General features: G+C 38.6%; 2 protein-coding genes across 4 annotated transcripts; one reads left to right on the forward strand and one right to left on the reverse strand.

The window, feature by feature from the left end:
* The first annotated feature begins 779 nt into the window (after positions 1–779).
* On the forward strand, positions 780–18,537 carry LOC131345550 (mitogen-activated protein kinase-binding protein 1-like). Of its 2 annotated transcripts, none has more exons than XM_058378471.1 (29): positions 780–978; positions 3,361–3,452; positions 4,798–4,860; positions 4,952–5,009; positions 5,442–5,612; positions 5,703–5,840; positions 6,783–6,965; positions 7,324–7,484; positions 8,387–8,576; positions 9,410–9,550; positions 9,774–9,958; positions 10,415–10,506; positions 10,628–10,753; positions 11,043–11,113; positions 11,506–11,627; positions 11,753–11,828; positions 11,914–12,025; positions 12,542–12,605; positions 12,698–12,805; positions 12,900–13,048; positions 13,131–13,168; positions 13,445–13,675; positions 14,551–14,767; positions 15,500–15,643; positions 15,736–15,799; positions 15,888–16,171; positions 16,263–16,982; positions 17,591–17,676; positions 17,813–18,537. In XM_058378471.1, exons 1-29 carry the CDS (start codon positions 877–879, stop codon positions 18,038–18,040), a joined length of 4,416 nt encoding a protein of 1,471 aa, XP_058234454.1. In that variant the 5' UTR covers positions 780–876; the 3' UTR covers positions 18,041–18,537. The 2 variants fall into 2 exon arrangements, with proteins under 2 accessions (XP_058234454.1, XP_058234455.1); XM_058378472.1 differs by having other exon boundaries at positions 14,554–14,767.
* Positions 18,509–20,996, reverse strand: LOC131345551 (galectin-3). Of its 2 annotated transcripts, none has more exons than XM_058378473.1 (5): positions 20,911–20,996; positions 19,805–20,317; positions 19,544–19,632; positions 19,254–19,425; positions 18,509–19,067 (listed from the first exon to the last, which is right to left on the reverse strand). In XM_058378473.1, exons 2-5 carry the CDS (start codon positions 20,306–20,308, stop codon positions 18,909–18,911), a joined length of 924 nt encoding a protein of 307 aa, XP_058234456.1. In that variant the 5' UTR covers positions 20,309–20,317; positions 20,911–20,996; the 3' UTR covers positions 18,509–18,908. The 2 variants fall into 2 exon arrangements, with proteins under 2 accessions (XP_058234456.1, XP_058234457.1); XM_058378474.1 differs by having other exon boundaries at positions 18,950–19,087.
* Between the last annotated feature and the right edge of the window lie 226 nt (positions 20,997–21,222).

The following is a 21,222-nucleotide window of genomic DNA, read 5'->3' on the forward strand; positions in this document are numbered from 1 at the left end:
AGTCAGCTCTGATCACACAAGTCTGGAAGTTTTGAAAATGAGAGGCTGAAATGCTTTTTTATAAGATGTACCCCCTCATAAATAACATCTTATTTTAACCCCTTTCAGCGGAATTGTCATAAATGCATGCTTAAGAAAAGCACAAAATCCTGCTGAAATGCACAGCTCGCGCTCATTAATACTGCACACATCACACAGTGACTTTATTTAGTATTTCCACGTGTGATCTCTACATCTAAACTGAGAAGTGGAGCAAGCTCGTGCATTTAGGATGCATGCCTGGTAGCAGTGGAAGTAGAATAATCACTGATTAATTACTTAATACATATAAAGGCACAGACAGGTATGCATTTCAGTTCGTTTTGTGCCTAAACTCTGGCGCGTGCGCAAATGTCGATAGATCCTATGATTAATTAGGGCAGGTGTTGTGAGGGTAGTTTGCCTCGTTGACCTTTTCTAAATTTTCTAATCATTCACATCAATTTAATCCTAACCTCGTTAAGGTTTTACACGATGCTTATGATCCGCCTATGCGTTTTTGCACGTATCTTCAGCATGGCCATTCTTATCCTATACTAAACGTGGGAAAAGTGAAGTCCAATCAGATTGTCCACCCCCTTCAATAGCTCGTGGTGCATCCCAGCCGGAGAGGTCACACCGAAACCCATGCAGCTAGTCACGTGCTTCACACCGCTACCAATCACTACACACTACTGCGTGCTCTTTATTAGACTCGCTTATAATAACTCCTGAGAGTTACAAAACATTTTCAAACACATGCTCATGTTTATTTGGCTTGGAGAGGTAGGTACTGCGTGTTCCCATGTGAGTTAAACACGGCTAGTTGATATTGTGTGGAGGTTTGTTGAGACGATCATGGAGGGATCAATTAAAAACAGAATTAAAAATCTCCTGAGGTCGCCGTCTATAAAGCTGAAGAGGAGCCGACGACTGGACAAAGAAAACATGACTAACAAGGTAGATTTTATTCACAGTGTCTTCATTTAAATAGAATTAACAGATAATGGTGCTCATTGGGGTTAAATGAAAGGTTGATTAAATCATTGTGTAAATGAAATGCAGTCGGTTTAAAATGAAATCTAGGCTGTTTGTTAAATTGTTCGCTTGTTTTTAATGCTTTTCCTTAATGAACTTACTTTGAATTCATGAAAACAGCCATTTTTTTTAACAGCAGTGGAAGTGTACTCACATTTAGCCAGGCCATGCCTTAATACCATTTGTTTCCCACTGATATTACATTTGTAAATATGAATATAAAGTAAGACAAAAGACATTTTTAAACATAGGTGAATAATCATTAAATTTCTTTTCTTTTCTTTTCTCTTTTATTTTTTTGCATTAATGTCCATTTAACATCTCATGCTTGAAACATCCTTTTCCATGGTGTCCCTCAACATTCACTCAGCCTTGTCACCTAAACAATGTTCACCTTTCTAAAACATTTGCATTATTCCACAAGTCAGCAGGAATATTCTACAGGAAGTTGCATCGTTAAAATTTCCTGAAGATCACAGGGAGATGAAACGTAGATTGTCGTTTCCTTTTTTCCCCCTTTATTGTCAATGATTTGTGATATTGATAGATTACATCACTTTGAAATAACCTCGCTGTCAGCAACAAAACCTTGAAAAAATGATCTTGTTGCCTGAGACATTACTTCTTTTGAACGCTTAAATATACACACACACAAACACACACACACACACATATATATATATATATATATATATATATATATATATATAAATAATGTATGTGTATATGTATGTGTGTGTATATAAAATGTATATGTATATATGTGTCTACATATGTTCAGAAGATTTAATGTTGAAAATGAATGAAAAATGAACTTTAGGATGTGTAAAGACAAAATTGCACCTCAGTTATGGAATCACACAATATCCATGTTTTGTCAGTACTACTTTAATGCAGTAGTATAAGATTGTTGGTTGTGTTTAGCTGTGTAACAGGTAAATTAAGTAACACTTACCTAATCACCTTACAGTTGTGTAATATAAGCGTTTTGAAGCAAAATAAAGGCATCAAACAAAGACAAACCTTTTGGATTATACAATTTACAAATTCTAGATTTATTACGGTAACTAATTAAGTTGTTTTAACTATGTTTTTATTGGTGTTTGTTGTGGATAGTTGAATGTAAACAGTGATTGTTTTTCAGGGGGGTTGATATGGTATAATGTGTGTGTATATGTATATATGTATATATGTGTGTGTGTTTATATATATATATATATATATATAAATATATATATATATATATATATATATATATATATAAACTTCTAAACTTATAAAAAATCCTGAAAATATGAAGAGACTAAGCAGCTCTGTGAAAAAAGGTTAGTGAGCATTTGATCAATGCCATTGATTGCTGGTTGCTGATAAATACTCTCAGGGCTTAAGACCTTTTTTTAACCAGTTAAGAGTAATGCCTTGATGAAAAACACACAAAGATCTTGTTAGTTATCTCTCTTCTTTCTTTGTCTCTTTTTCTCTCGATAGACAAAGAGATTAGATTACATTAGATTAGATTAGATTCAACTGTACTGTCATAGCACATGGGGACACGGCAACGAAATACAATTAGCATTTAACTAAAAGTACAAAGCAGTAGCAATAAACATATGTGCAGATATACAGATCACAATATATACAGTAAAATATTGCAATTTTGAGGGGTTTTTCAGTGTGAATGGGGAGATATTGCCATCAGTGGGGGGGGTTAATGAGTTAAATAGTTCAGTATGGAGACCACTGTGGGGTAAAAGCTGTTCCTTAGCCTGCTGGTCTTGGACAGCAGGTACCTGAACCTCTTCCCAGAGAGTAGGAGGGTAAACAGTTTATGGGCTGGATGAGAGGTGTCCTTGACAATGCTGCAAGACACTATAACAATAACAGGAAGTCAGACAGACAGAAGAAGAGAGAAATTTTGCCATGTGTTTATACAGCACATTATTAAACATGTACTGGTGTTTATCATTTATCAAGTACTGTTTATCATCACCTTAGATCATTTACCTCTATAGTTCAGAAAGCTCTAAGACTTTCTTGTGTGATGATCACGGAGTTTGATTAAAAGTGATCACTGTAAATGTTAACACAAATTGGCTGTGATTAATTCTGTTTATTTATTAAATGCCATTTTCCATTGTAAAAAATGTTTGATTCATAATTTTCCAAATGTATTAACAGTAAGAAACCCTAATTAAAAGGTGTTTATGCTTGACGTGTGAAAATATATTCATTCGATGTGAAATATTAGTTTTTTTGGATTCCCTTGCTCTTTTGATCCTTCACTTCATCTTTGTGGTGTTACAGTTAACTCTGGAGAGAGTACTTGGTATAACGACATCAGGAAGCAGTGGATTAACATGTGATCCTTGCTCCGGGACTATTGCCTATCCGGCCGGGTGAGTGTAAAGCTTAATAATGGGAGAAAATTATTATTATAATTAATTTTTTTTATTAACAATCCAAATCCCAAATGGTAGCAGGTCAGCTATGTTGCAAGGCAATCCCTCACACATACAGGCTTTGGGTTTACCCTAATCACACAGCTTTGACACAATATGCTTACAGTTTTTCTTAGTAAGTCCAATGATGAAAGAGTATGGCTAAAAATGGAAAAGCTTTGTGAAAAAGGCCACCCGGTTTTAACACCACTGAGCACCCATTATTCACATGATGAAACTGCGAGCCTGCTGATGGCCTGCTTGACTTTTAACCTCTGCTGTGTTTTTAGTTTTGTCAGTGCATTCCTTTCATGCACCCAGATTGAGCATTTAATCAACAGCTTTTCTTCAGTTTGCTTTTAGACAGAAAACAAGTGGTTGGGACTGAATCTGCATCTTTTATATTTGGTTATAGCTTAAAGACACAATATGGCAGGGCTTGTATCTTGAAGAATCAGCTTTTTGAAAAACTGTATATTTTTCTGAGGAGAGCAATATGGTAACGTTATCATCAAAATGTTTTCTATATAATTCAATACTTCTAGATATCAAATGCAGAAATGGCCAATAATATAGAGGGCCTGTGAACAAATGGTGGCATCGAACCTATAATATATAAATAAATATACAATATAAATTATATTGTTACAGGAAGCCGATACATGTGGCTTCTTATCATAGCAACTTCTTATCATGTATGGTATGGTCATATGGTTAACTGATACTGTAATGTTGTTTTGTCTCCTGTTTTATCTCCTAACCTTATTGGCCCGAGAAAACCCTTTACTTGGTTAAATTATAAACCTTTCTGCTTGCCACATAACTCAATCACAAGTGTAATATATATATATATATATATTACACACACACACACTTTAAATGTTACCATTAGAAGTGTAAAAGTGAAAGCATTGGACTGAATAACAGTCACTAGCACAATGTCTAAGGCATCTGCTATGTATCCCTTTAAGTTGTGTTTAATTTAACAAATCAATAAAATAAAATATAATATGACAATACAAACCTTGTTTAGTCATAGCCTACGGCCGATTTTGCAGCAGGGTTTATTAAAGTCTGCAGAAAGCTGACACAAGGTTTGAAAGTTAATAAATCATTTTGAGGAAGTATATTTGTTCTTTTGCTTTAAGCCGAAAAACATATTGTTTGGTTTGTTGTAACTGTTTGTGAGATTTCATTCATTCAAGGTGATATTATTTGTAGGTTTTTTTTGGCAGGCATCATATGTGTACACATGAAAAATGTAGCAGTCTCTGTGGTTTGTGTGTGTGTGTGGTACCTGTAGGTGTGTAGTAGTGCTCCTGAACCCCACAAAGAACCAACAGAAACACATAATCAACATGTCCAGGTAAATAACAGACATGATGCTTGAATGATGACGTGATTAACGGTGTTGTATTTAGTGAATAATTTCCACATTTTTATTCTAATTTTCACAGGAAAACTATAACCGCTTTAGCTTTTTCGTCAGATGGCAAATATCTTGTTACAGGAGAGGTAAGGTATCTTCTAACAAACTAGAAAAGGATCTTATTGTAACTGTACAATATGTGATGTACTGAGATGATCATAACCTTGTTTGCAAGCTACGTAATTGTTTTATGGCCATGAAGCTGTGCAAGGAGCTGGGTTAAATCTGTAGAGAAATGTTTTAGTGTGCTTATTGCAGAAGCACATTAATGTAATCCTTCTAGCTGGAGTGCCTGCATGGTAGTGCTGTGAGTCCCAGGTTTTATAGGACTTGTTTGAAATTGCGTGATACTTATTGGTCTAAAAAGACAAACAAGTCAAACTTTGTCACCGGGCCATCGTGACTTGAGGGATATGACCATGGCAAATCGCTGAAACAACAGTTTAACTGACAGCAATATATGTTGGTTATATGAACCGATTCTTATAACAGGCAGTTTCTCTCTCTCTCACTGTCAGTATGGTCACCTGCCTGCAGTGCGGGTTTGGGATGTGGCTGATGGCTCTCAGGTGGCAGAGCTACAGGAGCACAAGTATGGAGTGGCCTGTGTGGCCTTCTCTCCAAACAACAAATACATTGTTAGCATTGGCTACCAGCATGACATGAGTGTCAACGTGTGGGCCTGGAAGGTAAACACAAACGACTAGCCATGTATCCAACCTCTGCAAAACAGACACCTCAGAAAATGACAGGCTCTTCTTGATGCGTTACTTTTACAGAAAAACATGTTGGTGGCTGCTAACAAGGTGTCCAGTAAAGTGACAGCAGTGTCTTTCTCTGAGGACAGCTCCTACTTTGTGACAGCTGGAAACAGACATGTCAGATACTGGTACCTGGAACCCTGCAACTCCAACAAGGTATACTGTACTGATGAGCTGGAGTGAATCTGGATAGAACATTAACTGTAATCTGTAAATCTTGACCATAATGGCATGAAATATGCTTGTGATTTTTTTTTTTTCTATAGAACTTGATGTGATGCATGAGGCTGAAAGACTGTTAAGTCTTAAGCTCATATGTTAGTGGTAGTTTGACAAAAACAGAAGACTCTTACTCTTTGCTATAGATGTTTACACTGTTCATGTTACTTTAAAATTTACACATACTTGAAAGTTCTCTGTTACTTGAAATGTTTCCCCTCACATTGAAATGTCCTTTTATTCCAAATGTATACAGTTATCTCTCTTATTCCAGTTTTATTCAACTATCTCCTTTACCCTAGATTTATACAGTTAACCCCCTTACCCTAGATTTAAACAAAAGAAAGTGGTAGCTTAGGGGTTAAGGTGTTGGACTACTGAATGGAATTCCAGGACCACCAATCTGCCACTGCAGGGCCCCTGAGCAAGGCCCCTAACCCTCAACTGCTCAGTTGTATAAATGAGATAAATGTATGTCACTCTGGATAAGGGTATCCGACAAATGCTGTAAATGTATAGTTAACCCTCTTGCCCCAGATTCATACAGTTAACCCCCTTATCTCAGATTTACACACCCTAACCACATGTTTCTCACTTACTCGAAATGCCCCCCAAATGTCTAGTTATCTCATTTGATCTAGATTTATACAGTTCTCACTCCAGATTTGAACACTTTATCCCTTACATCCAAATGTACACACTTTCCTATTACTCCAAGATTTATAGTTCAGACACCAAACATATAATGTTTTTAAATTTAGAAGACAAAACTCTAAATTTTATGGAGCATTTTCTTCATTGTACTATCACTGTGTATTTCTGACTCCTCTGTGCATAATACCCAATCACTCATTTCCCCACTTTGTTCCTGCACCACAGCTCACAGCCCCTGTTCCACTGCTTGGCCGTTCGGGTCTGTTGGGGGAGTTACAGAACAACAACTTCTGTGATGTAGCCTGTGGGCGTGGTGGAAAATCTGAGAGTACCTTCTGCATCACGTCTTCAGGGCTGCTGTGCGAGTTCAATGAGAAGAGGATGTTGGATAAGTGGGTAGACCTGCGGGTGAGTGTTTGCTAGAGAACCTGCTCCATTTTCACTGCAGGGCTCTGTACAGATAACGCTTTCGGGTTATTCCAGTCATTTCTAGCGTTTCTCACTAAAGTTGTTTTTTTAAATAGCATGGTTCTCATTCGTGTTCAAGTTGCTTGATAATGATCAGGATTACTGTGTGTATTATGAGGTGATACAAATGTGTAGGTTCAAGTGTGATTGTTTTTAGTGTTTTGCATGTGCACATGAGCCTATGGTTAGAGCCTGCGCTCTGACAGGAATTTCGCAGCAGGCATATCAGTTTTAAAAGAAAATGATCAAATGCTAGTCTTCATCCACTGTAATCCCCCTTTTTCATTTAACTCTTTAGACCAGCACAGCGAGTGCTCTTTTTGTCACCGAGGAGCTGATCTTCTGTGCATGCGCTGAAGGAACTGTGCGAGTGTTTAGTCCGTCTGACCTGCACTTCATTTGCACCCTGCCTCGGCCTCATCACCTGGGCGTCGACATATCGTCTGTCACCCAGGCCAGGTGAGATCACACAGTCTCATCTGTGAGACATCTAATTGTATATGAATGACCAGTTCTTCATTCGTTAGCCTTTTTTTTTGCTGTCCCGAGAAAGAAGAAAACACATTCTTTATTTCTGGGAGGAGAAAGCATCTGGTGCCTCTTGTATAAATATTACACACTGCACAAATCGGTTGCATACAGCAGCTTTAATGCACACATGGGGACATGTAAGAAGAAAATTAGACACATTGCTTTGTTAATTGGTGACCCCAGATAGCAGAGTAGTGAGATTGAATGGCCAAACTGTGATTGTTAAAGTAATGAATGCTTGAGTATGACAGTGAACAAGCTACATTAACGCACGATTAGCTTGCGACTGAATATACTCATTTTGCAATAATGAGATGGTGGAGAATTAATTTGCTTTTAACAGAATATTTCACTCTAGCAACATGGAATTTATACATAAATTAATTTATAGTAAAATGGCCTGTTTTTTCAAGCTTAATTGGTTTTTAAGAATCAGTTTATATTTTTTATGTATATATATAAGTAAAAATTTCCTTCACATACCTAAACCCTGACTTATTCTAACAGAACACATCTGCCACTTCCATCTTTCTAATGGCTTTTTCAGTCACATCTTAACAGAAACAGTGGAAATCGGAAAGATTTCTAATAAAGTAAAGTGCATATTCCAAAGGTCTGTGCTTGTGTACTTAATTTTACCCTTTTAAATCAGAAGTTTTGTCTTTACTTTTCAGAAGCTTTATCTATATCACTAAATATGTGTTAAATCTAAAACTTGTCAGGCTCTGGATCCACCTTGACTATGACCAGGATAAAGTGCTTACTGAAGATGACCGAATTAATCAGTTTCCAGTCCCTGCTAAATGTCTTGTTTTCTCTCTATTTTTTAGTCACCTGCTCTGCAACAAGCCAGATGCCCGTTACCCTGACTCGGTAGCAGTGACCTATGACCCTGTTAACCTCTGGCTGTCATGTGTTTATAATGACCACAGCCTGTATGTGTGGGACGTTCAGGATTTGCAGCGAGTGGGAAAAGTGTACTCTGGTCTTTACCACTCTGCCTGTGTGTGGGATGTGCAGGTACGTTTTGAACACGGGGCTAAACCATAATTTGTTAAGGTTTTAGCTTTAGCTGTCTGCTCTTTGATAGGTTGATTAGATTTAGCACATATCCCCTCAGAGCAGGTTTGGCACTGCCTTTCAGGGTGCTGCCAGAGGCGCCAGAGTTAGCACATAATTACCACAATCAGTTTATTCAGATATGTAAGGAATCTCATATGCCACAGCAAATTACAGACACCACCTTTAATTTTCTTTTAAGAATGACGAAATCATATTTTTATCCATAATTGTTTTTTATTTCATATTGTGGGATGTCTATAAACAAGCTAGCTTCTGTTATCTTTTATATATCAGCTGTAATTAATTATCCCCTATGCTAACCCAAAGTTCCTCCCTTAAAATTATTAAGAAATGAACAAAGGCAGCTTGTAATATTATAGTGAAATTCCAAAAGTCCTTTTTCCTGTCAGAAAACGTACAGCTTTATCTCTAGCTTTTATGAAGTGCAGACACTGGAGACTCATTATAAGATCTCTAAATAAATCTTTACCATAGAAGCAATAATGTCTCAAAACAGGTGCATTAATAAAACCATGTGATTTGACTTGGAGGCAGTACTATTGTCATTGTTGAGCTGTTCTAGAAAATGACTAAACAGATTTAAGAATTCAGCAGCATATAAATGAGATTATTGCACAATTATAAATCTGAATCCAGCACAAAAACACACAACATACTACATTAGAGATCATACAAATGCAAACACTGTCTCAGGTCTGCTTTCTATCTCTTGCTGTGCAGTTAATCAGCATTGTATGCCGTGTGAATGATGTGGCAGTGCTTTTTCTCAGATATGCCCTGGAGCTAAAGAGGAGCCTCTGACGGGGCTCACTTCTTCAGGGCTGTTCTTCAGCTGCTCTGCAGACAGCACTGTCCGCATGTGGAGCACAGAGCCAGACATCAACCCAACCAGTAGCAACCTTCTGAGCAATGTGAGTCTGTAATCCATTGTTGGACTGTAATGCAAATATTTGCCCACAGCATTTTGCCCAGAAGGTGGCGTTGTTGCATAAAAACAACTTGAAATTGTAAACTTGGAAGTCTTTTCTATAGTTTTGTTGAAAGAACCCAAAAAATTTTTGTGTACACATCATTGTACTGTAAAGATCAATGACTGAGAGATTTTCATGTTTAACAAATGGGATCTACAAATAGGATCTACGGAAGGTGATTTATACAGCCTGTAACAGTGCGTGCCTGCTGGACACAGAGGGAACAGGCACCGGCTGCATAGAGAAGTCAGAGGAGCAGCCTGCAGACAGCCGAACGGGCATCAGGACCATCTGCGTGAGTCCAGATGGCAAACATCTGGCCTCAGGAGACCGGAATGGCACACTAAGGTAGTGAACTTGCCATCGCTTTAATTCCTGCTATCAACTTTCCATTAGATGGTAGGAATCTCTGGGGATCTCATAGTTTAATATTGTTTAGGTCCAAAAATGACAAAATGCAGTTATAGATCTATTTATCTATTTTGATTAATTTAGATTCTTTCCCCCCCGTATGACTGCTTGGTGCTTATTATTTCATTTTTATCCATCCTGACAAATGAAACACTGATATTTTTACTGTTTTTTTTTTTTTAAATTTTATTATTAATCCGAAATGTTTGCTATTAATGAGCCTTTGTAAAATTCAGGTTTTGTGCCCTGATTTTTTCTTTTTTTTTTTTTAAAAAAAAAAAAACCTTTTCTAAATTGTTTACATTTGGTTACATTCTCTTAGCAACTGAAACATTATGTATGTTTTATTCCCCTATAATATTTATATTTGATTCTCTATTTTGTATCTTGTAGAGTTCATGAACTTAACACTATGGAGGAGATTCTTAAGGTGGGGGTGCATGACTCTGAGATCCTGTGCCTGCAGTACTCCAAACCTGAGACAGGTCTGTATGTGTGTGAGTTTGATTTAGTTTGAGTTAAGGTGTGCACTACAATGCAACGTTGACAGTTTGACATGATCTCACTAGGATTTTCCTGTGCACATGTGTGTTTGGGATCTGTTAGGAATGAATCTGTTGGCGACGGCGGGTCGAGATCGCATGATTCATGTCCTGGATGTTGAGGAAGACTACGGTCTGCTGCAGACCCTGGATGAGCACTCCTCCTTCATCACAGCTGTTCGCTTCGCCGGTGAGATATTCAGTTTAGTATTTGACGTGTATGTGTGGACTGAAAATCAGCAGTCGATATTTTGGATTTTCTCATAAATGCTCTGAATTGTCTGAGATGCCATGTCATTAACAGATGTTCTGCTTGACTCTTTGCAAAAACAGAAAAGTCAATTAAAATGATTTTCAAACATTATGTATCATTGAGTCTTTCATGAAAATAAAATTTAGTAATTCTACCCGTCTGTCCTCTCGCATACCGCCTTCGTTTTTTCCATTTGTTTTTATTCTGCTTGTCTTGATCTCTGCAGCCAGTGAGGGGAAGGTGAGGATGGTCAGCTGTGGAGCTGATAAGAGCGTGTACTTCCGCACTGCCCACAGGGTGAGTGAACTTTGGCTTGCTAATAGTTTGTAGACTGCTGAGATATTTAATTACACCATGAGTGGTTACAGATTTTTAGTTTTTCTTCCAGATCTAAATGTCCTCCTGGTTAAGTTGAGTGTGTTCCTGGTTGTTTTCACTGCAGGGCTTTTTATAAGGGTTGTTAAACGGATTCCAATAAGATGTTTGTGTTATTGTAGTAAATGTCTAAATGCGTAACTATTATGGAAAGGGGAAAGGATTTCTTTTCTAATTTCTTTTTAACATTATAGTACTAATCTAGGGCTATAAATGTTTTTTTAAAAAAATTACAAACTGCACCGTTAATCAGTGAATTGTAAAATGTCTCACATTCGCTTGTCACTTATTTGTTTTTTTTTGTCCACAAACAGACTTTCAGAGGAGTACAATTTAATCGCACACACCACGTGGTGAGAAAGAGCACTCTTCATGACCTAGATGTGGATCCCACTTGCAAGTATGCAGCTGTAGGCTGTCAGGACAGAAACGTCAGGTGAATTCATGCACACATGCTCTCACATGAATGTTCTGCTCCCACTGACGTTTTATAGCATGCTGTAACATTTTATCTCTACCTATAAACTGCACATACAATCTTAATGGGATTTCATCTGGCAGAGTGTTTAACATAAGCAGTGGGAAACAGAAAAAATCCTTTAAAGGCTCTCAGGCTGAAGATGGCAGCCTTCTCAGGGTATGTTGGCCTTCAGAACATCACACACACATGGCTTGTAAGCTTTAGATATTTTAGATTTAACCTCATGCACATGTCTTTACAGGTTCAGATTGACCCGTCTGGCCTGTATGCGGCCACCAGCTGCTCAGATAAGAATCTCAGCCTGTTTGACTTCCGTACCGGAGAGTTTCTGGCTGCCATGTTCGGCCACTCGGGTAAACACTGCCTCAGCTGTTTAACTTTAAGAGTTATCTGCTGTCTTTAAATTGATCTGCTAAAAGTAAAAGTTTAGTTCAAATTTCATATTCATACAATTTTCCACTATCCCAAATGGAACATTTTTTAGCATTATAAGAATTCTTTGGAGCCAACATGAGCTAAAGAAGCAAATGACACCAAAGATATCTGGGCTGAGTGAATAAACTTGGGATTATTCTACTGTGAGGATAATTTAGATTTTTTTTTTTTACATTTTTATCATGATGATTAATTATTGTTAGGATAATTAGATTTATTTTTTGTGTTCAATTGATTTTGTTTTTATTTCTTTCATTTTTGAGGTTTTGTCCTCATGCCTCCGGGAGTTTTTCCTTTCCTGTGTCACCTCTGTCTTGCTTTGTAGGGATCTAAATTTTTCAACTTCTGTAAAGCTGCTTTGTAACAGTGTTTAAACACTTATTCCTTTTTAATAAGTGGAAAGTGTGTAATGTTTTCTCTCTGTTTGCTTGCAGAAATCATAACAGGCATTAAATTCACACGGGACTGCAGGCATCTGATCTCAGCCTCAGGAGATAGGTAGGACTGTGGGTTTAGTAGATCCCTTTCACGTTAAAATCTGTAGTTTACTTCTCCACATGTGCCAGACTGATGTGTGCTGTGTGTTGTAGCTGTATCTTTATATGGCGTCTTGCTCCTGAGTTGACCATTAACATGAGGGAGAGGCTGGATCAGTTGCGCTGTCAAAGTGGCCCAGGTTTTACAGATTCAGAGAGCAGGTACACCAGTATGTTTTTTTTTTTTGCAATACAGCTTTTTAATTTAACAACAATATGCTAGATGAAGATGGCTTACAAGTTTGGGAAATTTCAGACGGGCCTCTACAAGCAGTCTGGAGATGCACAGCACCCTGTCTCTAACGACCTGCACCTCTGAGAGTGAGGAAGATGATGAACAATTTGAGGATATCCACATACCAGATGACCATGATATACCCCGAATATTATTAGACGCGGATCAGGGTAACACAGTCGTGCTCTTCATCGACACTATATATTTAATGCTGTCATTTTGGATGCTATTATTTATTTTGCTCTGCCACAGGTACTTCTGAAGAGACAAATGACTGGGACTCCTCTAAGGTCAGAAGTGATTGGATTTCTATCGCACACATTTGTTTCCGCTTCATAAGCTTGTAACTGGTTGCCAGATCTTTAAAAGTTGTGCTTCATGTTTTTGTTTTATTTTTGTGGCCATTTATGATCATTAATCATAATGCATTTGTCATTTTTTTTTGATATTTAAAATAGATGTAAAATAGATTTGAAACAGAAATTATTTTATTATCACTACTTTACAAGCACTGGAAAGTTAGTTTCACTAATTTTGTTGTACCGTTCTGATTTTGTATGATATAGTTGCAGGAGTCATCTACAGGTTCGAGCCTGTCTGAGCCATCTTTGCCCGAGGTTCCACACAGGAGAAAACGCTGGAACTGTAGGATGGGCTCTTTTGAGCTGATGGTGAAGTCCATGCTGGAACTTCGGCAGTTTGACTCATTTTCTAAGCCCGACTCTCCCCTAAGGGCCTCTGAGGGTCAGCTCAGCAACCAGGCCTGCAGCAGCACTGCCAGCCTGCACAAAGACACTGTGAGTTCAGTACGATGATGTTATTATGATTGTTCATTGATTTGGTGGTAGGACTGTTATGGAGGACAGATTTATCTGTTAATCTTTCCAGTTTTTCATAGATTATATACTTCATGCTGCTGTGTAATGCGTTCATAAGGAACATATGGATATACATTCACTGTTCACTTTATTAAGGACATCTGTACATCTGATAAATCATGCAATTATCCAGTCTTTCAATCGTATAGCAGTAGCACAATGCATAAACCTTTACTGTCCAGTTCCTGAGCCCCCAGTAGCCTTAGTTTCCTGTTAACAGGAGTGGAATCCAGTTTGGTTTTCTGCTGTTGTACCATGTTGTGCAAGCTGAAGTGCTTTTCTACTCACCCCGGTTGTAAACTGTGACTGTTTGTGTTACTGTAGCCTTCTGGTCAGCTTGAACCAGTCTTCCTATCCTTCTCTGGCCTCTCTTACTCTAGATTTAACTCTAAACTTTTGTGGGTAAAAATGTCAGGAGGTTATTATGCTCACACCAGCATCTTCTGACACCAGAAACCTTGCCCCAGTCACAGTCTCTGAGATCACATTTTCCCCATTCTGACATTTGATATGAACTGAAGCTTTTGACCTGTATCTGCATGATCTTATGCTTTGGCTAATAACTGATTGCATAAAATGATTGCATTAGACTTCAGGTGTACAAGGAGTGCCTAATAAAGTGAAAAGTGAGTGTATATATGGGTGTGTAAAGATGACGAAATGCTAGGTCTGAATATATTAAAAGACCTGTAGAACACTAACTCCACTGTCCAAGGCTTAGCTTCCATCCAACAGAGCTGAGTACCTAAAGACAGGCTATTTTATGTTTGTTAATGAGTTTTCCTCACACTCAGAAGTGGAGTAAGAAGCAGGCTTGTCCTGACTCTTCCTGGTTGGGTCCTTCTTCATCTCCTGAACCTGAGGGTGTAGTGCTGAGTTCAGAACTGTGCCCAAACAATGGCAGCTTGCTTAGAGTGTACCAGGAGCAGGAGGAGAAAAGCCACAGCCCTGACAGAGGCAGCTCCATGGGCTATGCCAGTGGAGGATCCAGCCCAGAGCAGGCTCACGAAGGTCAGAATCCCAACTACAAAGCAAAACCAAAGGAGTAATCATAAAGAAAGATGCACAATTAAAACACCACTCACACAACCACCTGCTAGACACCCTGTTATTAGCTACCATATGTCACGAAAAGCTTCACTGTAGATATTTATTCTGCCCTCGTACACAGCTAACAGATGTCCAGAGCTTTGCTTACCAAAGTAAATATTATAGCTTTAAATAAATGATCTGATCCAAATTTTCTCTCTGATTTATATGAAGTGGTTAATCAAAGAAACCCGTTTTTTGATTCCCATGCTTTGGTTTGTACATTCTGCACCAGAACCTTGTACAAGTATATAATATATTTATTTTATTACCAAAAGAACAAATTGTGTTCCTTTTTGCTCTATTTAAAATGTATCTTTGGCATCATGGTTTTTAACAGGATTTCTTGATGTATAGATCACATACTACACAAACTAGTACAAAGTCATTATTTGTTTTCGGCTGCACTATTAAATAAGCTGGCTAAGGGGGAAACAGCTCTCTATATAAATTTGCATTATAAATGGGTTCATGAGTTTTTATATTTTATGTACAGTACATGGAAATGTGTAAAGTAGTCACATGTTACAGGTATCATGTATAGAATTTCTTTAAGAATTGTCCTAGTGATTAGGATGTCCATAGAACTAGAGTAGTCAACCTCAATAAACCTATTTATAGTGCTGAGGGTTTTTTCCCCCCTATCGCTCTCAGGCTCAGATGATCCTGAGCCACTCAGCAGTGATGAGGAAGATGAGGAGGCAGCAAGAGGAAGCCAATTTCACAAACCAGGGAGTCTTGAACAAGAGCGTTTCCTCAAACAACACTTTAAGACACTGGCTGATGCCAGCATCTTGGGTAGCAATGATTTAAATTCTACATGTTGAGTACACGTGTGTAAATTCTGATATTTGTAGATTATTTTGAATTGTGCTTTGTCCAATGAGCAGGTAATGACGCCAAACCTCAACGCAGCATTTCAGCATCCTTCCTTGCCCAAGGCTCCACCCCCAGGTATGACTGAAATGTTAAAACATTGGCTTACCTGATTACCTAATGATTTTGCACATATATGTGATTCTGTGCATGCGTTTGTTGGTAGGAGACATTCCCAGTTCCACTGCAAGACTGAAAAGAAGTCTGAAAAATGTGCTGTATTGAAGCCGTTGGTGTCTACAGTACGTCCCTTGCAGAAGGACATCAGTCATGAGACGAACTTGGAGCAGAGATCAGATTCCTGCATTTCAGAGCAGCTACACTCAGCCCCTAAGAGGAGGAAAACTTGTGGTGTGAAGAATGTGTCAAGCCCGACAATGTCCAGGGTGGTCAGCTCTGCAGACAATCCACTTTTTAAATCCATGTCAGCACTCAGCATTACAGCAAACAGTATGTTTATTCTAATGATTTTAAAGTCATAAAGGTTTGTCTTTACTTGCTCATTTATAGGATAGAAAACTCTTATCTTTTTTGTTTGAAGGTCGAAAGTCTGTAACGACATCCCTATTGAAGCAAGCGTCTCGACCTTCCACACCCGAGCTACTCGCAGACAGGAATGATTCAATATCCCGGCACCCGTCTCCCACAGGCTCGCCATCTCCCCCGCCATGGGAAAGCCCAAGCACTATCCGACGTCTCAAAGTGCGCTCATACATGAGTCCCACAACCAGCTCCAGAGCCAAAGTCAGCCGCTCCATGTCCCTCAAAGAAGGTCTTCATCTAAACCTTTCCACTGGTCAGACATCTCTATGCCCTCGGTCATCCCCTACCAGTCCATCTCGTGCCAGCACACCTGTTTTGCCATCTCTATCTGCCCCTCTCCCTGTTCCGTGCAACCCAGCCGAATCAAGATTGAGCCATGGTGGAAGTCCTCCAAAATTATATTCTAAAATCACTAAGTCCCATGTCTCAGCAAGAATGAGTAGCCCTCTGTCTGAGTTTCCCAGCAGGTCCACACCTGCTCCCAGTACAGACTTTGCTGCAGGCACAAACACTTTTGCTAAGACTGGAGTTCAGGCCGGTGATAAACTCTATACAAAGGGCCAGGTGCAACCTACAAAGTATGTGCTCCCTGTTCCTGTCTCTCTGCCTTTGTCTATGACAGACTCACTGGGCCCTAAAACTTCATCACACAACTCACAACACCCCCTAGTGGATGTCCAGGCCTACAACATGACATGCAAGAGCCAGTGTGATCAAGGTTTGAGTTGTTTTTCTTCATTATTTTGGTATCTGCACGGTTTAACATATCATAATGCTGTGCTTCCTTTAATGCCTCTTTTTAAATGTACTCTGTGCCACACCAGCCAAAAAAAAACAACAATGCCACATCCGTTAATAATTTGACTGGCTATGAGTAGTAATAAAACTGGTCAGTTCAGTCACTACTCAGTAATTTTGCAGAACTACTTTTACAATAGTTTGACATTTTACTCTGAGAAAATATGGTGACGGTATCATTACTGCAGTATCACCGTGCCCTACTAGGGCAACACATTGTATTGTTTATCACCGGTGCTTTCACTCTTCCAATACTAATGTGGCAGAATTGACAGTCTGATAAATTGTACATTGCATGATTTAAAAATAATTTGTGTTGAAATAATAGCAGCTGATCCTTACCTTTGACCCTTTTTAAGCCTACAAGTCATCACAACTAAAATGTGTAGCCATATAATCTGTGTTTTGTCCATACTGCCTATATCACAGCTGTAAATTGCACCATTATAGAGGTCAGCCCTGAAAGGCCTTTTCTACTTCAGTTACAGTTCCCCATGTCCAATTTCTTAAATTGTTCTTCTCCCACAGAGCCCTCGATGAACATGGAGACCTGCAGACAGGCTGCTGCCGAGCTGTACAATAGTGTGAAGAAGGCCATTCAGCTATACACCATGGTGAGTGAATAAGTATGTGTGTGTGTGTATATATATATATACAGTGTATGTCATAATTTCATCATTATTGTTGTTTAGTGTGTGGTTTTATTATGGACTGTTTTTTTTTTTGGTCTGTGTACATGTGCTGGACTAGGTGAGCTCCTGTGTTGGAAATGTTGGTTTGGAGCAGAAGGAGATGGAGCGTGTGCTGATGGAGGCATTGTTCGCGGCACGTTCTGAGCTGGAGGCTGTTCCGGGATTCACTAAGGCGTCAGGGCCGACTGTACTCGGTGAAGGTGAAGAGAAGACAATGGCTCTTTTGGAGCAGTACTCTCAGCTTCTACTGCAGTCTGTAGAGAAGAGACTCGAACACAAAATCTAGTCTGAATAATCTCAAATAGACTACTATCCTGACCTCATTAAAATGGCAGTGAAGATGGGAATTATGCACTGGATATCTATACACAAATTCCAGATTTTAACTGTCAACATGTTATACCAAGAATATAGTTTTTTAGATTTTAGTGTTCATTCTTTGCCTTGAGAATGAACGGCTATGTTTTATACCGTCTTTTAACATGAAGTTTTATTCAAGTATATAATTTAATGTACATGTGTTTGTTTTCTAAGTTAATATGTCCATTTATGTTTGTTGTTTTTAATATATGCTGGTATAATTTTTTAAAATAAAGTTTTAAACATCATACACACTCCACTCTTTTGAGTCGATTAGATTCAAAAGAGGGAACGCTGTGAGCACATGATGAAGCCTTGAGTGTTTTTAACTAGAGGGTGAGTTTGTGTCTTTATTTATGTGTTTCTGGTTCTGACTTCTGTACCACAGGTTCCATTTCACATGATGTTCTTAAAATAAAATGAGGAGTGATTAAACATTTTTTCTTTGCTCATATCATCTTCATTAACCAACCAACAATTATCAGGTTGTTACAATTTCTTAATGATCATAAATAAATCACTCATTTTATAGATTATCTCAATAACATATAAGGCTTTACATCACTATGTACCATATTAAGGAAGAAGTTGTGTGTCTGTTTGAGCAAGGTCATCAAATTAGGAACTTTTTTGCAAAACATTGTGTGAATGGGAAGACTTGCATAGTGTCCATTGTGAAATATTTACATTGCAACATAAATGGATTAACAGTATGTTAAGGCACAGATACTATGCTGGAGTTCTTGAACATTATGCACAGGCAATGTAGCTGGAGTAAGGTAGCAGTAACTGTCTCAGGGAAGAGTGTCCACATTGACAGATATAAGATTTACATCATGCAGGATGTTGATACGGTCAATCTGGTTCACCTCTCTGATGCGGTGCTTGAAGTCAAATACAGGTGTGTTATTGACTGCCACTTTGAATTCATTGATTGTACAGAGGATCTTCATCTAGGGAGGAAGAGGAGATCCTGTAAATATATATGCAGAGCTCAAGTCTGCATTCAACATTATAAATAAACAACCTGAAATAGTTTCACATTACCAGAGTTCACAAAGGTTTATCACTTTTATAGAGTTCTATAAAAATCTATATTTTGAAAATATTTGGTCTTTCCTGATTGCTTTGGCTCTTACCTCAAAGTGTTGTCCTGCCACAAAGGGAAACGGTGCTTGGAGAGTTCTCTCCTCTGGTCCCCATTGATCCCCCAGCTTGTGGTTGCGAACAAGGACCTGCTTTCCACCCTCATTGAAGCGTGGGTTGATATGCATGGCGATGTCGTTACCACGCAGGAAATTAACAGTAAACCTGGTACCGAAAGACCATGTTAAAGCTATGGTATTGCTACAGTGTTACTGCACTACATATCATATCTGCTGTTTAAACATATTGTTTAATATATCTGGACCATAAAATGTGCACTTACATCTTTGCATCAGGCTTCACTTGTCCTTTGATTGTAAGCATCAGCTTATCATAGATGCCTCGGGGAAAATTCATGTTGAAAGGCACAGACTAAGATCAAAACAAATTGAAAGTGTAGGGTTACGTTCTGTTTAACAGCATACTCAAACTTTTGATCACTTGACAATTTGAAATATTCACCACTGTCAGTCAATCATAAATATAGATAAAGGACTAAGTTACTATATGCTGTACTGAAACTTATCTACTGCCAGTAGCTTACCACAGGCCCCGTGGGTGGGGCAGGTGGCCATACATGTTGCTGAACTCCAGTCGGTCCCTGATTAGGCCATCCTGGCTGCCCAGGGTTTCCATGCCATGATGGTGGAGTGGGGTTAGGGAGTTGTGAAGGCCAGCTTGGTGGCAATGGCTGGCTTGGTGGCAATGGCTGGCTTGGATGACTTGGTGGAATTAGTTGACTAGGTGGTATTGGCTGGTTTGGTTGACTTGGTGGCATTGGTTGGCTTGGTGAGATGGGTTGACTTGGTGGTATTGGTTGGCTAGGTCCAGTGGGTGAAGGCCAAACTGGCTGATTTGGTGGTGCTGGCTGGTATGCTGGCCAGCTAGGTACAGTGGGCTGCATCCCAGGCCAGTTAGCCTGGTTGGGCTGGTAGGGCCAGCAAGGTTGGTATGGTTGACTGGGCCACACTGGGGCCCCAGGTTGCTGAGTGCTCTGGGAAGGCCATGTACTGTTTCCCTGGGGTCCAGGTGATGGGCAGTTCATCATATCTGGAAGCTGTGGATCACAAACAGATATTGCATATAGGTTGTAATAAAGTAAACATATGGGCATATATATATATTAACATAGGCATATGGACAAACTGCGACATACTGACACATCTGCACATGCAATGTGAGCTTGACATTAAATACTAAGCAGCCTTAAACATGCTCATTTCAGGACATGTTCTTTAGTTTAAGAACATTTTGTTCAAAATAACATTCCAGATGCTACAAGATAAAATACTATCTGCATATTATAACCATGTCAGACAGACACAATGACATAACATTTATGATTAATTGGATAGTATGAAAAGAGATTGATTTTAGTGAATTAATTAATAAAGATAATATGGTTTAAATGTGTGCTTTTTACCACCAAAAGAAGGATTGTAAGAAATTACAGTAAATATAAATGACATTGTGCATTTAGTTTTAGTTAGAATGTAGGCAGCATAATGACAAAAGAAAATGTCATATCCAATAATGAATAATTAAATAAGCAGACACAAAGCAAACACAATTTTAGTTAAAATGATGGGTTATACCACAAACACACACACACAAAAATCAAGAAATAAAGAGAGCATGAACATACTGTACCCGTTAAAGTGCAAAGCAGACTACACAAATGCAAAAGATCTCTGGAAGAACGTGTAAGAAATCTGCCATAACTACAGATACACAAGTGAATATATATATATATACTTTGTGCTCTGGCCACTCCCTCTTTCCCACTTTGCCAAACCTTAGGGAAAAGCACAGTCAGTGACAAAAAGTCACATTCCTCCTCATTATTCATTATAAACAAGGCTTTGTATATTAAAAAAAAAAATCTGGGCGTGATGCATTGGAGTACCTGAGTATATGATACTGCATTATTGTGAGCAGTCATGAGACTCCTGCTAACCGCTT

This window comes from Hemibagrus wyckioides, linkage group LG25 (assembly GCF_019097595.1).
Source record: "Hemibagrus wyckioides isolate EC202008001 linkage group LG25, SWU_Hwy_1.0, whole genome shotgun sequence".
Classification (NCBI taxonomy): Eukaryota; Metazoa; Chordata; class Actinopteri; order Siluriformes; family Bagridae; genus Hemibagrus; species Hemibagrus wyckioides.

Coding starts and splice junctions, on each gene's coding strand:
- LOC131345550 (XM_058378471.1), top strand. CDS start 877: ATGGAGGGATCAATTAAAAACAGAATTAAAAATCTCCTGAGGTCGCCG. Junction 7,485..8,386: donor TCGTCTGTCACCCAGGCCAG/GTGAGATCACAC, acceptor TCTATTTTTTAG/TCACCTGCTCTGCAACAAGC. Junction 12,026..12,541: donor TGCCATGTTCGGCCACTCGG/GTAAACACTGCC, acceptor GTTTGCTTGCAG/AAATCATAACAGGCATTAAA.
- LOC131345551 (XM_058378473.1), bottom strand. CDS start 20,308: ATGATGAACTGCCCATCACCTGGACCCCAGGGAAACAGTACATGGCCT. Junction 19,633..19,804: donor CCCCACCCACGGGGCCTGTG/GTAAGCTACTGG, acceptor TTTTGATCTTAG/TCTGTGCCTTTCAACATGAA. Junction 19,426..19,543: donor GTGAAGCCTGATGCAAAGAT/GTAAGTGCACAT, acceptor TTTCGGTACCAG/GTTTACTGTTAATTTCCTGC.